General features: G+C 47.2%; 6 protein-coding genes across 6 annotated transcripts; 4 read left to right on the forward strand and 2 right to left on the reverse strand.

Annotated features, from left to right (window-relative positions):
- Positions 1 to 796: 796 nt before the first annotated feature.
- DFJ58DRAFT_719514 (uncharacterized protein) lies at positions 797 to 3,529 on the reverse strand (the record flags this gene model as incomplete). Its single annotated transcript, XM_041384644.1, has 13 exons — positions 797 to 930; positions 1,001 to 1,093; positions 1,148 to 1,274; positions 1,331 to 1,619; positions 1,680 to 1,694; positions 1,838 to 1,993; positions 2,129 to 2,350; positions 2,399 to 2,471; positions 2,522 to 2,574; positions 2,636 to 2,723; positions 2,785 to 2,846; positions 2,896 to 3,317; positions 3,374 to 3,529. The coding sequence occupies 13 exons, from the start codon at positions 3,527 to 3,529 to the stop codon at positions 797 to 799; spliced, it is 1,890 nt and encodes a 629-aa protein (XP_041235774.1).
- Positions 3,530 to 4,662: 1,133 nt separating this feature from the next.
- On the forward strand, positions 4,663 to 7,007 carry DFJ58DRAFT_236732 (uncharacterized protein). The gene is made up of 13 exons (XM_041379388.1): positions 4,663 to 4,894; positions 4,947 to 5,118; positions 5,173 to 5,186; positions 5,238 to 5,329; positions 5,390 to 5,531; positions 5,581 to 5,885; positions 5,941 to 5,958; positions 6,018 to 6,038; positions 6,095 to 6,258; positions 6,314 to 6,381; positions 6,440 to 6,571; positions 6,629 to 6,810; positions 6,917 to 7,007. The coding sequence occupies exons 1-13, from the start codon at positions 4,702 to 4,704 to the stop codon at positions 6,920 to 6,922; spliced, it is 1,509 nt and encodes a 502-aa protein (XP_041235775.1). The 5' UTR covers positions 4,663 to 4,701; the 3' UTR covers positions 6,923 to 7,007.
- Positions 7,008 to 7,875: 868 nt separating this feature from the next.
- On the forward strand, positions 7,876 to 8,846 carry DFJ58DRAFT_236877 (uncharacterized protein). Its single transcript, XM_041379389.1, has 3 exons — positions 7,876 to 8,067; positions 8,118 to 8,345; positions 8,402 to 8,846. Exons 1-3 carry the CDS (start codon positions 8,031 to 8,033, stop codon positions 8,575 to 8,577), a joined length of 441 nt encoding a protein of 146 aa, XP_041235776.1. The 5' UTR covers positions 7,876 to 8,030; the 3' UTR covers positions 8,578 to 8,846.
- Positions 8,847 to 9,232: 386 nt separating this feature from the next.
- On the forward strand, positions 9,233 to 10,437 carry DFJ58DRAFT_671142 (uncharacterized protein; the record flags this gene model as incomplete). The annotated part of the gene is made up of 7 exons (XM_041382926.1): positions 9,233 to 9,361; positions 9,411 to 9,428; positions 9,478 to 9,498; positions 9,559 to 9,731; positions 9,785 to 9,841; positions 9,888 to 10,174; positions 10,229 to 10,437. 7 exons carry the CDS (start codon positions 9,233 to 9,235, stop codon positions 10,435 to 10,437), a joined length of 894 nt encoding a protein of 297 aa, XP_041235777.1.
- A 250-nt stretch (positions 10,438 to 10,687) lies between these two features.
- Positions 10,688 to 11,122, forward strand: DFJ58DRAFT_671150 (uncharacterized protein; the record flags this gene model as incomplete). Its single annotated transcript, XM_041382927.1, has 2 exons — positions 10,688 to 10,820; positions 10,881 to 11,122. 2 exons carry the CDS (start codon positions 10,688 to 10,690, stop codon positions 11,120 to 11,122), a joined length of 375 nt encoding a protein of 124 aa, XP_041235778.1.
- A 1,020-nt stretch (positions 11,123 to 12,142) lies between these two features.
- On the reverse strand, positions 12,143 to 12,340 carry DFJ58DRAFT_639760 (uncharacterized protein; the record flags this gene model as incomplete). Its single annotated transcript, XM_041381328.1, has 1 exon — positions 12,143 to 12,340. A coding segment is annotated over one exon (198 nt), but the record flags the coding sequence as incomplete, so codon positions are not given.
- Between the last annotated feature and the right edge of the window lie 1,840 nt (positions 12,341 to 14,180).

Consider the following 14,180-nt stretch of genomic DNA (forward strand, 5'->3'; position numbering starts at 1 on the left):
CTTGTATCCTTCACGGCTGTTTGAAAAAGAATTTGGAGTGGTGACCCTGGAAAGCTCTATTTGGGCTACTAGTCAATCTCTCTCAGACTCGGAGCTGGCCATGTCTAGACTCGCTTTTATGAACTGACAGTCTACAGGACTTGGCAAGAAGTTAAAATGTTGAAACTCCCGCCGTATAGCAAGTTGAAGTAATGTTCTCTCGGAGTCAGGCTGATGCTACAAGGATGCAGTGATCGTGATCATGACGGTCGTCGATTGGCGTTCTTCGGAGTATCCGGTATCGTTATGATTCGACCGTCGTAAATTCCTCTTGACCTCGAATTGTGCAACTGATATGATCATAGGTCATATCTGATGATGGAAGTATGTGGAAAGATTCTTCTTGCCAGCTCCATACTAACTGAATCCTGATCAACGAAATGAAGTAACCGGATGATCAAATTCAGGTGATTAGATTCTTGATGGTTGTTCAACAAGCTCAGAGTTGGTATTTGTGTAACGATTGTTTGGACCCGAGGCTGTTGCCAAACAGCCCATCAATTATCTGATAAGGTTGGTCACAGCAATAACGAATTAAAGCAAGATTTATCGAAATGCTAAAACTCTTATCTTTGTTTTCCAGTGACACACGTTGCTCAGACAGGTTCGCTCTGAATGGCACATCCTGGACTACTGGTGAGGTTACGGTATGCACTACATTTAAGTATATGTCACTAGATGAACAGTGCGAGCCTGCTTATGCTGACCACATTAATTTCTTACATCTCTGTCGAATATATCTGTGATATCCAACTATTCACCGACGGTTCCGACTTGACACAACACCTCCACCTCCACCAGTCTGAGCAGCACCTGCTCTCATCTCGTCGTCATCGAGGCCGGCCTCGGCTAGGATCCTTTCTACTTCTTCGAGGATAGGTTTGTACTCCGCTAACGGGGCAACAGAATGAATGGTCAGCGACACGCATGGTCCATGCTGACCAAACGCGAAAAGACGTACCATATCGCTCTTCTGCAAAGCTAAAGCCATCCCTCCTAAGTTGTTTGCCCCGATTATCGCTTACGCCGTGGGCTTTTTGGGTCCAATATTCGCCTTCACGATGATCAGGGCTTCCAGGAAGCGAGACTGAGATAAAGCGAAGCTTACGACTTCGAGCATAAAACAGGGCTAGTGTTTCTCCCGGTTCTGGTGTGCTAATCACATCCTCCGCAGAGCGCACCGTGTCTTTGGATACACCCATGAACGCCGTCGCTTGCGCACGTACCTCGTCGTGCTTGATGCTCCATCAATTTTCACTGCACCACACAACAAAAGCATGTCTGCACTCACTCGCACATCTACGGGCTCATCAGCTTCTTCGTCATCGTGACTATCATCAAGCTTTTTAAGGTCGAGCCCCGCATCAGCTTCCCCTACCTGCGTCTCGTTATCACTATCATCATCTTCGTCGCTCTCTACACCTTCGTCATCCTCGTCGCTGCTGCTCTCGTCGCCCTCTGCTGGGATAACGATGCCGCTGTGCTTGAGGCACGTGTACCGTTCGAGCTTGTCGAGCTGGATCGAATAGAAATCGTCGAGTGTGTATTCCCTTGACCCACGCTCGAAGATGCCGCCATAGCTGATATGGGGGGAGGACGATTCAGGCAGTACGCAGTGGTCATAACAAAGATCAACGTACATGTACAGTGTATTCCTCAGCACAGCTAGCATAGTGTTGTACCGTGGTATTGGGGCCGTCAGTATTGGGTCATCAGGATCAACTCAGGGTCCTGCTAGTCTCATCTCAATATCCAACACCGCCTGCATGAGTGGAATCAGACCTCGGTGTTCTTAGACTCTTGAGTCTTGACTGCATTTTCATCTTCGTCCGAAACTTCATGCTCTCCCTGCTGAACAGCTGTAACCTTTCGCTTTCCGCCTCTCCCGGCTTTTTTCGGCTTCTTGAGTATCATTGATTGCCAACGTCCATTGCCAACGAGTTGGTATCCGTAGCTACCCAAGATTTGGTCAGTCTGCAGTTCCACGATCAATATAACCGCAAGCCGAGATAACCTCTCGGGATGACACTGCATGAAACCATGCAAAGAACAACCCGCACATCGACTCAGGTTCCTTTCAATGACTTACAGATCATTCCAAAATACGCTCTCGAGGCTCTCTTCATCCTTGTCATCATCTGTCACGCCGCCAAACATGATGCCCATACTCTTGGCTGACCACAGCGCCATTGTGCAGCCGCTCCGGATATGCGGCGCGAAGGATGGTTTCTTCCGCCTTTCCCATTTTAAACACAGCGAATCCGAGGAGACTGTGGAGGATGATGGAGGTTGGGACGTATCGAGGGACATGCTGTATACGAGCTGAAGTAGGATAGGAAGTAGGAGATGAAAATCTTACCGGAGAAACCAGGTATCGTCGAGCATTACGCCAATAGGACGTTTACCCTTGCTGTATTCTTTACAATAACCTCCTGCATACATAATAAAGAAGTGGTGTCGGATGACAAAGTTGCATACATACCATGTAAAACAATACCTTCTGGTGTAGAGAGAAAAGAGAACCCGCTTCTTGCGCTGCGTAGTAATCGATGTATGACTAGGTGCAAATCACAGAAGTAAACAGGGAACAACGCACGACGGTTTCCGATCAATATCCTTGAATTCGATTTGTCGCCATTTATACTCTTGAGTATCAAATACCCAGGTATCGTTTAGATATTGGGCTTGATTTTTCATATGCATTAGTGCAACATGAAGAAGCGGCATCCCATGCTAGAGACATACTGCGATACCCTGGGTCATAAAAACCGCCAAAGAGAACTATGTAGTGCTTCCACATCGCCATCCTGTACCATGATATGAATTAGAAGAGGTACAAAAGCGTTTCTTACGCACCGATGTCCTGACCTCGCGCTGGGTCTGATCTTAGTGTCCAAGCGATCCCATGAATGAGTGCTGATATCAAAGCACCAAAAATCCCTGTAGTGGTGGAACGTGTTCTGATGCAATGAACTAAACTCGCCACCGAACAAGAAGAGCTTTCCTCCTCCAGCTGCCGAAGCGACCACGGCATGTGCGCTGCGAGGCCCAGGGCACGTAGGGCTCACGAACTTGCGCCACTCATCCTTGTCAGGGTTGTAGCGGTAGATGTCGTTGTAAAAGTAGGCCTTGCCGTCATCGCTAAAGAATTCACCTCCGATGCACCACAAGTGGTTTCCGCTTGGGCACGGTGTCAGAGTCGCGTTCGCGCGCCGGGAAGGTGGGCCCTCGACTAGTTCCTCTGTGACCTTATGCGCATCTTCCCATTCGCGGTTCATCTACTAGCAGGCACCGTTGGGTCAGCTCGATCTCGGACGCATGTGATGAAAATCACCTTGTCGAGGATGGCCTCCAGATCTTCATCCTCTGGAGGTGCATCGGTCGTCTTTTTGCTCTTCTTCTTTTCTTTCTTAGAAGTCTTGGCTTCTGCTTTCTGCTTTTTCGCCGCCTTCGCAGCTGCTTTACTTGTATTCTTCTTCTCGTTGCCCATTAATGGATCGATGTTGATCAGATACTGGTCAATGACAAGTTCAGCAGTTGCACAGCCACTTCTTAATGTAATCAAAGTTTTAAACCCAGTGAAAACCCACTGTTCCGAGTCTGAGAATTATTTCAATTTGTCTTGTCGTTTTATCAACTTTGAGACCCGTTCATGTGTACATGTCTGGTGGTACCCTAATTAAATCCTTCTACAGTCACAACAGCCACAATATCAAGGAGTCACGTCGGATTCACTGATGTTGGGGACCCACCAGGATCCACGGCCCCTCATGTTCGGTGTTTCCCGAGCGGGTACCCCCTGGATTAGCCGTTCCGAGGACTCATCTGGAAGTTGTCAAGGGTAGCGCTTATCTGTGTTTCCAAAGTGTTTTCACCTCTGAAATCGCACTCCTCAACTTTTCTAACCAAATTGCAATGCTGCCTCTCGCCTCGTATCCCAATTCTAGGCGATTGCCCTTTGTGACACCGGCGACTGAGGCCCGTCGCATTGCTAGCTCCGCCCAGTCTTCCAACAGCAGCGACCATAAAGACCATAAGTCGAGCACCGATTTCGCATCCTTGCCTTTGTACGAAAAAGGGGATAAATTCAGGCTAATGTTGATTGGAAATCGCACATCTGAGAAAGCAGCGATTCTGAACGAGGTGAACGTCCCGTCCAAGATTCCGTCGAGATTTATTGATGTACGGAATATGTCTCAGTTATCGGGAGATCGAGAGTCTCTTGATCTTCCTCCCACAGCAGTTCTTAATCCAAGTACGTGAGATAGTAGGCGCTGGTGGCAGCGTCTCACCAAGATTCCATCCCAGCCGGTGTTGAACACTACTTGCACAATATCGACACAACATTTGAGAATAACTCCTTGCTTGAGATCAGCAACTGGGAGGGCTCTGGGGTAGATAGCGAACATGAATCCAGCGCGATTCAGGCTTTCATAGCGAGTCGCCTTGTGCATGCGATATGGTACACTCCTTCATCATTCATACGCACAAGCTGAAAATTGTCGATCACCGTAGGTACTGTGTACCCTCTAATCTCGGGCAAGCCAAGAAGTTCCTCTCGGTGCCCTATCAAGGTAAACACACTCAAATCTTGCAAGGAAGGCACAATAATCACGACGTGCAGTTCCCGTTATAGCTGTTTTCACAGATTTTGACCGATTGATGGACGAGACGATATATACGCTGTGCACGGATGACAGTAAGACTTACGACCCGCGCTCACCACAGAATCAGCTTTCTGCGAGCGTCATAGACGCAGCCAGAGAATCCGTTGTACAGCAATTCGAAGCGGGGTATAAAACTGTCTTGATGCAAACACCTTACCCTCCCGATGCGGTTGTCGCAATACCCAACTGTAAGCGGCGTCTATTGAGCTCAGTCCTCAGAAGTAAACATGGTCACGTCAGCCCGTAAATCTACTCGAGCGCGCAATTACCTTGCGGACGTGGTTCAGGCAACGATGACTTCGCTCAGAAGTGGCGATGAACTTGCCAGGGGTCTTTCTGGTCATCGTTTAGAAGCCCTGTTTGTTGCGGCTCAGAGAGCAGATGTCGATCCCAAGTACCAACTGTCGCTTTTGTGAGTAAATTCCGAATCTCGTCTGACTTGCGCACAGTCCTGATGCTTCTTGAGGTATGGACTTCCGGGTCAGTCTTCAACGCTGCTCCAGCATTCACCATTTTGATTTTCTGTCAAAGATACAATCTCCCAGATAGAACTTGAGGTCCCGCGTCTTCCTTTTCGGCGGAGGCTTATTCAAATCTGGGGTACGTCTTTTACTGTGACAGAAGTGCGTAATTCTTTGTCCCGACTCTACACCAACCTTGTGTATATGTCTGTGCCTCCTTAGATCTTATCTACGTTCAAAAAATATGTTGAGAATGATCGGCGAACCATTGGTAATAGTGCTGTCGGCTCCATTCCTCGCCCAGAACTCGCAGCTATGTCCGCCTTGGAGCGCAAAGGATGTAGATGTGCGCAATTAGTGGCTGGTATGACTCGTTTTGTCTCCAGTGTCCTATCGCTCACCGTGCATTCAAGATCTAACATTCATCATGGCGCAGATTTTCTTGCTGAAAATCCAAAAGGCTTATGTCCTGGAAGCTCTCATCAAAGAGTACACAGGCTCGGATGCGTTTAGATCCATACAGGAGGGTGTAATCAAAATATACCGGTCTTCTCGTAGGAATCGGCAAAGCTTGGGCGATGGGACACGGATTGTCATGCCGCAAATCCAACGCCAGCTGGAAGACCTTGTGAGGCGTGTCTCCTCCAATGCGGCAGATCGGTTCAGGCTGTTGATAATTGGGAAGCCTGGTGATGCCAAGGTTACGATCCTCCACAAGGTAGGGTCTACCGAGCTGCCTCATGTATGTATGTGAGTAACAGGTTTATACCTAGGTTTTAGGCGAAGGAAGTGTAAGTGTCGTGCTTTGTAGCCTCTGTATTACGAACTAAATCATCGCTTCATTCTCCAGTTAAGCACTGTCCCTAAAATCGTGCAGTCCCTTTCGCACCTTCAAATTGTAGGTAAATCTAACGGTTGCACTGATAGTCCAACGAATACCGCATTTTTGCGGAAACAACGTCCAGTGATAATGGCTTTCTAGTAGTTCATGACGCGGACGAGCCGGAGGGTCAAAAGGAACTTTGTGTCATCACACAATTTATGGCGTCTCGCAGAGGAGAAGACCTAAAGAAGCAGCTGCATGCAATATGGTAAATGCTTCACATTACCAGGAGCCACGAACCTGATGATCGATGGTCATTATAGGTACATACTGGAGCTCTCAGGGAAAACCAAAATTACTGAGCTGCCATTCTTCGCTGTGCGACACGAAGGCATGTTCACGTTGGTCAGATAAATGTGCATTTTACTGAGTGAATGTGGGTGTTACAGTGCCGGTGGTGGCAATCATCTGTCTACCCTTCGAAATGATTCCGGAGGACGCCCTGCGCATTAAATCTGCGCATGCTGCTGCATTGAAGCAGACTGCGTACCCTCCTGAAGCCCTCGTGATGGTGATCGAGCGTACGTGTAGATTGCTGATGTTTCCTATACTTCTACAGAATTGAAAATCCAAGATAGCGCGGAAATCCACACCAAAGGATAGTCAGTTGACTGAATTGATCCAAGCAACTATTGAATTGCTTAGAGTTGGTGATAAAATCCCGAGAGATGATCCACGCCGTCAGTTGGAAAACCTTTTCGTTGCCGCTCAAATGGCAGATGTTCGACCTAAACGACACCTGTCATTATCGTATGTGTTCGTTACACAGTGGTACGCCCGGCTAACGGTCATTGTTATTTAGGTATGGTCTCCCAGGTCGGTGGTTCCGCATCAATTTTGACTATATATGCTCATTTTATCCACAGCTGTAATCTTGGAGAACGAAGCAGAATTCCCACCAACATTGTCACAGAAACTGAGGGTCATTCAGATTTGGGACATCCCTTGGCCGGTGGAGACGGTTCGTAGCTACTATTCGACAAGGCTGGATTTTGGAATGCTAACTTCCGCCAAAATGTCCCACGATGCTCTGGTTCAGATTCTATCGCTGTTCAAGCTACATGTTGAAGAATCCCCGTTAACAAGTGCCATCGGCCTACCCGAAAGTCGGTACCTGAATCCCATAAAATGGCAGGCTGCGCGATGTGCACAGCTAGTTGCAGGTACCATCACTTGGCACCGCACCGGTCTGTTTGAATGGTATACTGAAAAATTTCCCCTCCCTTGTAGGTCTAACACTGGTCATGGAGTATATCTTCATGTCCAAGATCAAAGACAGTAGCCTTCTCGAGGACTTTCTCGAAGGATTTACTGGTTCTCCATCTTTTTCCTTCATTCAAAATGAAACCATCAACATCAGCTGGAATGAACGTGCGCAAACTCGTAGAGTGAAGACAACAGGCCCAAAAATCTTCATGGACCTCGTTGTCCCCCAGCTGACAGAAATCGTAGACAGAAGTATATCCACGGAAAGGGAAAGATTCCGGATATTGTGCGTTGGCAGGCCTGGATCTGGAAAGGACGTCGTCCTAAGCAAGGTGAGAATCGTGTCTGGGCATTGATAACACTTCCGAATTGCCTACATAATATAGATATGTGGTCAGGAAATAACTTTTGATCGCTCTGGGCGCAAGGTTGGACCCACGGACCCACAAGATGATATTGCAGTTGTCAGGACTGTAAGGCAAATTATTCACTGTGCAATCACAGAAGATGTAACATCCTCACAGATACCGAGCACGAGCATCGACGAGGAGATAACATTCACTGGCAATGGCCTGCTCGTCGTCCATGACGTGCAACCGGGTCATCCAAACATTCAAGATGATATCAATTCATTTATAGCATCCCGATCTCAGCATCAGTCTGTAGCTGAACATGTTCATGTGATATGGTACGGTCAACCTGAACAATACTTGCCATATACGAGCCTCCAACTCTCATTCCAGGTACTTTCTCGCGGCAGACCAAGGGGAACTAATGGAAGCACAGGCGTTCTTTTCTGTCCCACATGAATGTAAGCTCACCTGTCGAAATTTTCTTTTGATATATATGGATGATGGACAGTGCCTGTCGTGGTCATCTTCACTGGCTTGGATGAGTTCGTGAGAATAGAACTGCAGAAAATTAGCGACAGCGAAAGCGATGTCCCTCAGGCTGACGAAGAAGAGACCGAAGAAGAAGACCCTGAAGAACAAGCTATGTCAAGAGCTATGGAGAGGTTTGGCACTCAATACAAACACAAATTGATGATAATGCAGTACCCTCCCAAAGAAGTTGTCGCGCTGTCTGAGCGTAAGTACAATTCGCCGTGTTACGTGTCCCTTCACGAACCCTGACCTCCACGACAGCCCACAAGTCAGATCCGAAAGACAGCCGGTTCTCTGGGTTGGTTGCGGCAACTTTGGAGTGTCTTAGAGTCATAGGCGAGGTACCGAAAGACGATCCCCGCCGTCGTGTGGAAACCCTTTTTATAGCCGCGCAAATGGCAGATGTTAGACCCAAACGCCATTTGTCGCTGTCGTAGGTGTCGGCTCTCGTTTGAATGTGTTCAGTAACTAATAGTCGTCTTTACGCAGATCTGGATTTCCAAGTCAGTACTAATCTTCGTTACCTTGCCTAAATTCATTCTTGACATATCTTATTGATAGCCATTGTCGGCGAGAAGTATGAACTAATGCCATCATCAAATCGTCGCCTCAGACAGAGGTTCAGAGAGATCTGGGGTCCATCCTTACCAGTCAAGACAGTCCGTACATAATCTTTCATCATACTGTCTCAGAAAGCTGATTCGGCCCTCACTCGTATGGCGGTTATCGTAGATCTTTTCGATGTTCAAGGAGTCCATTGAAGATGACCCAATGACCATTGGACACCCACAATGTTCCCTTCCGGAAATCAGGCAATTGAAACTGCTGGAAATTAAGGGCTCTCGATGCGCGCAGCTGGTCGCAAGTAGGTGACACTTGTTCCCCCAATTCTCGCATTGAACGGAATTTTGTAAAGACATGACTTCCATAATGGAGCACGTCTTCCTTCAGAACATCCAAGATGAGGTTTCTCTTGGAGATTTCATCGAAGGATTTACTTCTTCGCCGATTTTCGCCTCTACTCGGCAGGCTGTCGTCAAAATCAGATGGGATAAGTCGCATCTACTGCCGGGACATGATTCAGAGCGGGTGATGACAACCAAGACGGCATGCAACCAGCTGAGGGAGATTATGGACCGGGTTTCGTTAGTTGATGAGGAGAAGTTCAGGTTGTTGATCATAGGTAAGACCGGTTGTGGAAAGACCACGATCCTCAGCAAGGTAAGAGGCGTAGCCAGTACGGTTCGTCTATACTGAACACTTCATCTAGGTATGCGGTGAGAACGTGGTAAGCTCCTTAATATCCCTACCGCCTGCCCTCCTAAGGTGTATCCCAGGCTGATAAACCCAGTGAATCCGTAAGACGTTGATTCAACATCGGCTGCAGAAAGTTAGGATCAGCTAAAATGACCGAATAGCGAGGTATCCACGATATCCACAAAGAGATGGAATTTAAGGAGAACAGACGCATGGTCGTTCATGACTCGGAGGGCTTCGAAGCTGGACGTAAACGGGAGTTCCAGGTTGTCAAGAGGTTCATTGAATCCCGATCACGCAAAAAGATGCTCCACGAGCAGTTGCATATGATCTGGTATGGTTTTCTCCCACTATCTCGGCGAATATCAGGAGACCAGATATCATCAGGTACTGCCTTCAAACAAACTCGAGGCCTGTTCAAGAGTCTGAGAATTTGTTTTTCTCGTCGGAGCACAACGGCAAGCTTTCCGTTCCCAGATACCTAAGAAAGTTATTCATCGTTCAAATTAGTCCCTGTTATCGCTATCTTCACTAAATATGACTTGTTCGTGCAAGATCAGCTGCAAAATATCATGGAGTGTGAAGAAGCAGAAGACATATATGACGACGAGGCTGCGACGGACTCCGACCTGGACTCAAACGAAGGGTCCGGTCAACCCTTCCAAGTCCTCGAAGAACGTGCAAAGTTACTTGCATCGCAGAAGTTCGAGGAGCACTACAAGAATGTACTTATGCAGATGCCACACCCTCCCAAATCTGTTGTGGAACTATCCCATTGTAAGTCTGATTACTCTCGCTTTCAGCGTACATCTTCAGCGATGATCAACCTAGTGCACGACTCAACTCCGAAGGCCAGTCGGTTAGGTAGCCTGATCGAAGCAACCATGGAAGCACTCACAGTGACGGATAAGTCGATGGCTAAGGATAATCCTCGCCAACGCCTTAGAGCTTTGTTCGCAAAAGCTCAAATGGCGGAAGTTTCCCCTAAGATTTCTTCGTCCGTGCAGTGCGTTTTTAATTCAAGTTATCAACGTAGATGAAAGCACTAATAGCGGGTATTCAGTTACGGACTTCCATGTATGTGAACGCGCCATAAACGGAAATCCAAGCTAATTCCAACTCACAGATGAAATCTATGAGAAAGAGCTGCAGGTCCCATCTCCCCTCTTCCGACGGTTGCTCATAGAAGTGTGGGGCTCTAAGTGGCATGTACTGACTGTATGTTCATGTCTCTTGATATCCGGTCACTTGGGAATTCTGATTTTCTTCTTCTTTGGAAATCTATAGATCATGCGGATATTCCAAAACTGCATCGAGGATCACCCAGAAACAATAGGAAATGACGGTTCTCTATCCCATCCCGAAGTCAAAAAGATGACATTGAGGCAGCGGAAAGTATGTCGATGTGTACAGCTCGTCGCAGGTACGTTGAATTCCTGGTATAACCATCGCCTTTTAAATTGATATGACTTGTCAACTTTAGACTTGATTCTCATCATGGAGCAAGTATTTATTTCCGAATTGCAAACCATCGATGAACCGCAACTCGAGGCCATTTGCAAGAACTATCTCTCTTCAAGGGCACATGCTTACATCTTTGAGGAGCTCATAAACGTGGATTGGCATAAATTTCAGAACACAGAGTCCACAAGAATGATAACTGGCAGAGCCAACGCCCAGTTGAGGAGGGTCTTGGACAGTTGCCGAAAGCACATGTTAGGCTGATAGTGAGTTTGAAGGGGATTGGGAACAGATCGATGTACATCAGTGAACTGATGAACATATTAAAATGTCATAGTAGGCTATATCCCCGACACCGACTGTAAGACAGACAGTCATACCTCGCTTGATCACGTGGTGTGACTTTTGCGGTGACCCGACTGTGACACTATGTTACATTTTCACACCTGGCTATCCCAATTAGTAAGCCTTGTTAGACTTGGTACACACGTGCTGTGTCAACTACTAGATGGTCACCAGAGTTCGCGTTTTTTTTTTGCAATGACAATAGCTCCTCAACGTCTGGGCCAAAATCGAAAATTCTTTTACCGTTGGATAGCCTGATGTCGGAAATACAATGCCTGCTAGTTTTTTTCTCGAGATTTGAAGAGTTGAGTCCAGCGGAGGCTTACTGTCTGATTGTCTCAAGGGTTCGCGTTTTTGTCACACTATGTCACACCCTGCCGTCGAACCATTTCACACTCCGCACGTATACACCAGCAAGTGAGCTTGAGATGCACAATGATATCTTGTAAAATTAGACAGAATGATAGTATGTGAAATGTACGGGAAGATATGCAAGTATGTTACAGTTGACTATATGAAAGTAAGGTATGATGACAGGTACTTAATCTCGAGGGCTAGCGTGAATTATAAGGTAGGTGTAGTTGTTGAGGTGGTGCAGGTTGATGATCAGCATAAGAATAAGGATGAAGAGTATGATAATGTGTACCAGGTATATGTAAATTGTGTTGGGAACTCAGAGTAAATGGGTGATGCTCGTTCAGTCGATGACGAACTGCAGGATGCTCAGGTTGCGCAACAGTGGCACTTGCCGGTGCTACATTCTCGTCATTTGTGCTTGTGTGCGCATGCGTGCGCTTCTGTCTGCGAGGGGCCCGACCATAAAGACCAGCAAATTTCATATCATCCTTCAACTGGGGGTGACCATCAAGGTGTGCTTGAATTAGTGCAATACGTTCAGGAGGCCCTTGATGGCATCTTCTTGCAGAGTGCATAACACTTCTGTTTGATGGTCTGTTTACTGATTGGGTTGCCTGCAGCATCAAGGTGCTTGATCCAATCCACAAGCACTCGCTCTTTGTGCTCTGAGAGCAGCTGCTGGTGCTTGTGAGCATCACTAAGAGACTTGCGAGCACCACGAAAGCGATCATGAAGAGTGCTCTCGGGAACACCATAGTAAGCTGCAGTTCTCTTGATGTTCGGTTTGTTGCCGGCTTGCTGATCTTCCTGAAGCTTTGTGCAGGCCTTCTTGATTTTGTCTTCTTGGGCCTGGCACAGCTGTTTAGGTTTGACCATCCAGGTCTTCAGCGCTAAGACTCCAAAAATGACGCATGTGTTTAGTGCCGCATTTTGGCACAGCAGAATCTCAATTCCTATATCACACTTTGGATGGATTGTCACGTCTGATCGTATTTCTTGTACCACACATCATTCTATCAAGAAAGTAGTCTCGGAGATATTTATTTTAACATGGCCTAATCATATACATTCACGATGTACCATTTCAGAATTTTCTGTGATGATATGCTTGCTGGAGTGTGCATTCTATGTGTAAAACTAGCCTCCAGCACCATAAACTGAGCCCTGGCACAAGAACCACTTGGATTTTTTTCACAAAAAAAATATGACAATGTGTATTATGCTTGGGAGAACCCATATGTAACATACAGGAGGATTCTGTGTAGAATTGTGTGTGCTAGAGTAAAAACACGAACCCATGAGACACACAAACCTGCGTGACCATCTAGTATAATTAGGCTTGCCTGCAGTTAAATCCCGACACCAGCAAAACATTGCCCTAAATCATCTTTTACCTCTAGTACTGTATTACCACAGTCGCTAAATATACTTGGTGAGGTATGTGACCACCAAACAGACTAATCTGGGTAGCTAGCGCCCTCTATAGCGCCATTCCCGCCATTCCAGCAGTTTCCATTCCAGGCCCATTCTCAATTAGGCCCTGTTCGAGTAAGGGGCGTTCTCATGCCCCTTACTCCTTACCTCCACAGCATGCGCTGCCTACAGCAACCAGGACAGTGCCAATACATCATGTCCCATGGCACCAGTTCTCTCAGCCTCAAAGGTGTCTTGTCTTTCTTTTCATTCCAGCAGCTTCCGTTTCAGGCCTGTTTTCAACAAGGCCCTGTTTGAGCAAGGGGCATTCTCATGCCCCTTGCTCCTTACCTTTATAGCGTCGCCTACAGTGGCCAGAACAGTGTCAGTACACCATGCCTTGTGGAACAGGCTGTACCAGGTTCAATGGCCTCTCAAAATTGGTCATATCCCATTCATTCAGAGGGTGTTGTTGCCAAACACATATCCTCATGGCTGGCAAGCAGTCTCAGCATGTAGCTGACGCAGATGCTATGCATCGGTGTGGTGAAAGAAATAGTAATCAGCTAGATATACCAACTAACTTACTAAATCCAAATGGGTGCGAGTGCAGTACTTCGACCCAAGGGGACTGCTATTGAAGCACTTCCTTCGAATAGTGCGAGGGAAGAGAAAGGAAGAACTAAGCTCTATGGCCTGAGATATCCGACCGACCGAAGGTCCAGTCCGAAAATGTCCGACGCGATATGGGATACCGATGGTACACCCGGCGAGATACCGATGTGAGATGCCGATGCGAGATACCGAGGCGAGGTGGGGAGTCTGATGCCGATGAGCGGCACGTAAGTCTAGGCCGAGGAAAGAGAGTCCAGGTATAACTAGGTATGACGAGGTAAGACTAGGTATGGGTTGCCGATGTAAGACTACTACGGTAGCGGTCCAGATCTTACAAGGCCTAGGTAAAGAAACCTTAGATAGAGTGCACTTAGAGCGGTCTAGGCGCGTCCGATGATAAAAAGCAAGGAGGATCGATTTGCACAATCGAGGACTAACTAAGGTGACTCCTACAACGGTACCAGGTATGTCCGAGGAAGGGAAGTAAGGGATAATATGAACTTGAGTCCTATTTATCTAACTGCGTGAACGTCCGGAATCGCACAGGTGAGAGTAGTAGCGAAATGCGAGGTACTCGGGTCGATATGTAATA

This window comes from Suillus subalutaceus, assembly GCF_016647625.1.
Source record: "Suillus subalutaceus strain FC151 chromosome Unknown DFJ58scaffold_266, whole genome shotgun sequence".
In the NCBI taxonomy this organism is placed as follows: domain Eukaryota; kingdom Fungi; phylum Basidiomycota; class Agaricomycetes; order Boletales; family Suillaceae; genus Suillus; species Suillus subalutaceus.

Coding starts and splice junctions, on each gene's coding strand:
- DFJ58DRAFT_236732 (XM_041379388.1), top strand. CDS start 4,702: ATGGACGAGACGATATATACGCTGTGCACGGATGACAGTAAGACTTAC. Junction 6,039..6,094: donor TAAGCACTGTCCCTAAAATC/GTGCAGTCCCTT, acceptor TTGCACTGATAG/TCCAACGAATACCGCATTTT. Junction 6,572..6,628: donor CCTCGTGATGGTGATCGAGC/GTACGTGTAGAT, acceptor AATCCAAGATAG/CGCGGAAATCCACACCAAAG.
- DFJ58DRAFT_236877 (XM_041379389.1), top strand. CDS start 8,031: ATGGAAGCACAGGCGTTCTTTTCTGTCCCACATGAAT. Junction 8,068..8,117: donor CTTTTCTGTCCCACATGAAT/GTAAGCTCACCT, acceptor GATGATGGACAG/TGCCTGTCGTGGTCATCTTC. Junction 8,346..8,401: donor AGTTGTCGCGCTGTCTGAGC/GTAAGTACAATT, acceptor CCTCCACGACAG/CCCACAAGTCAGATCCGAAA.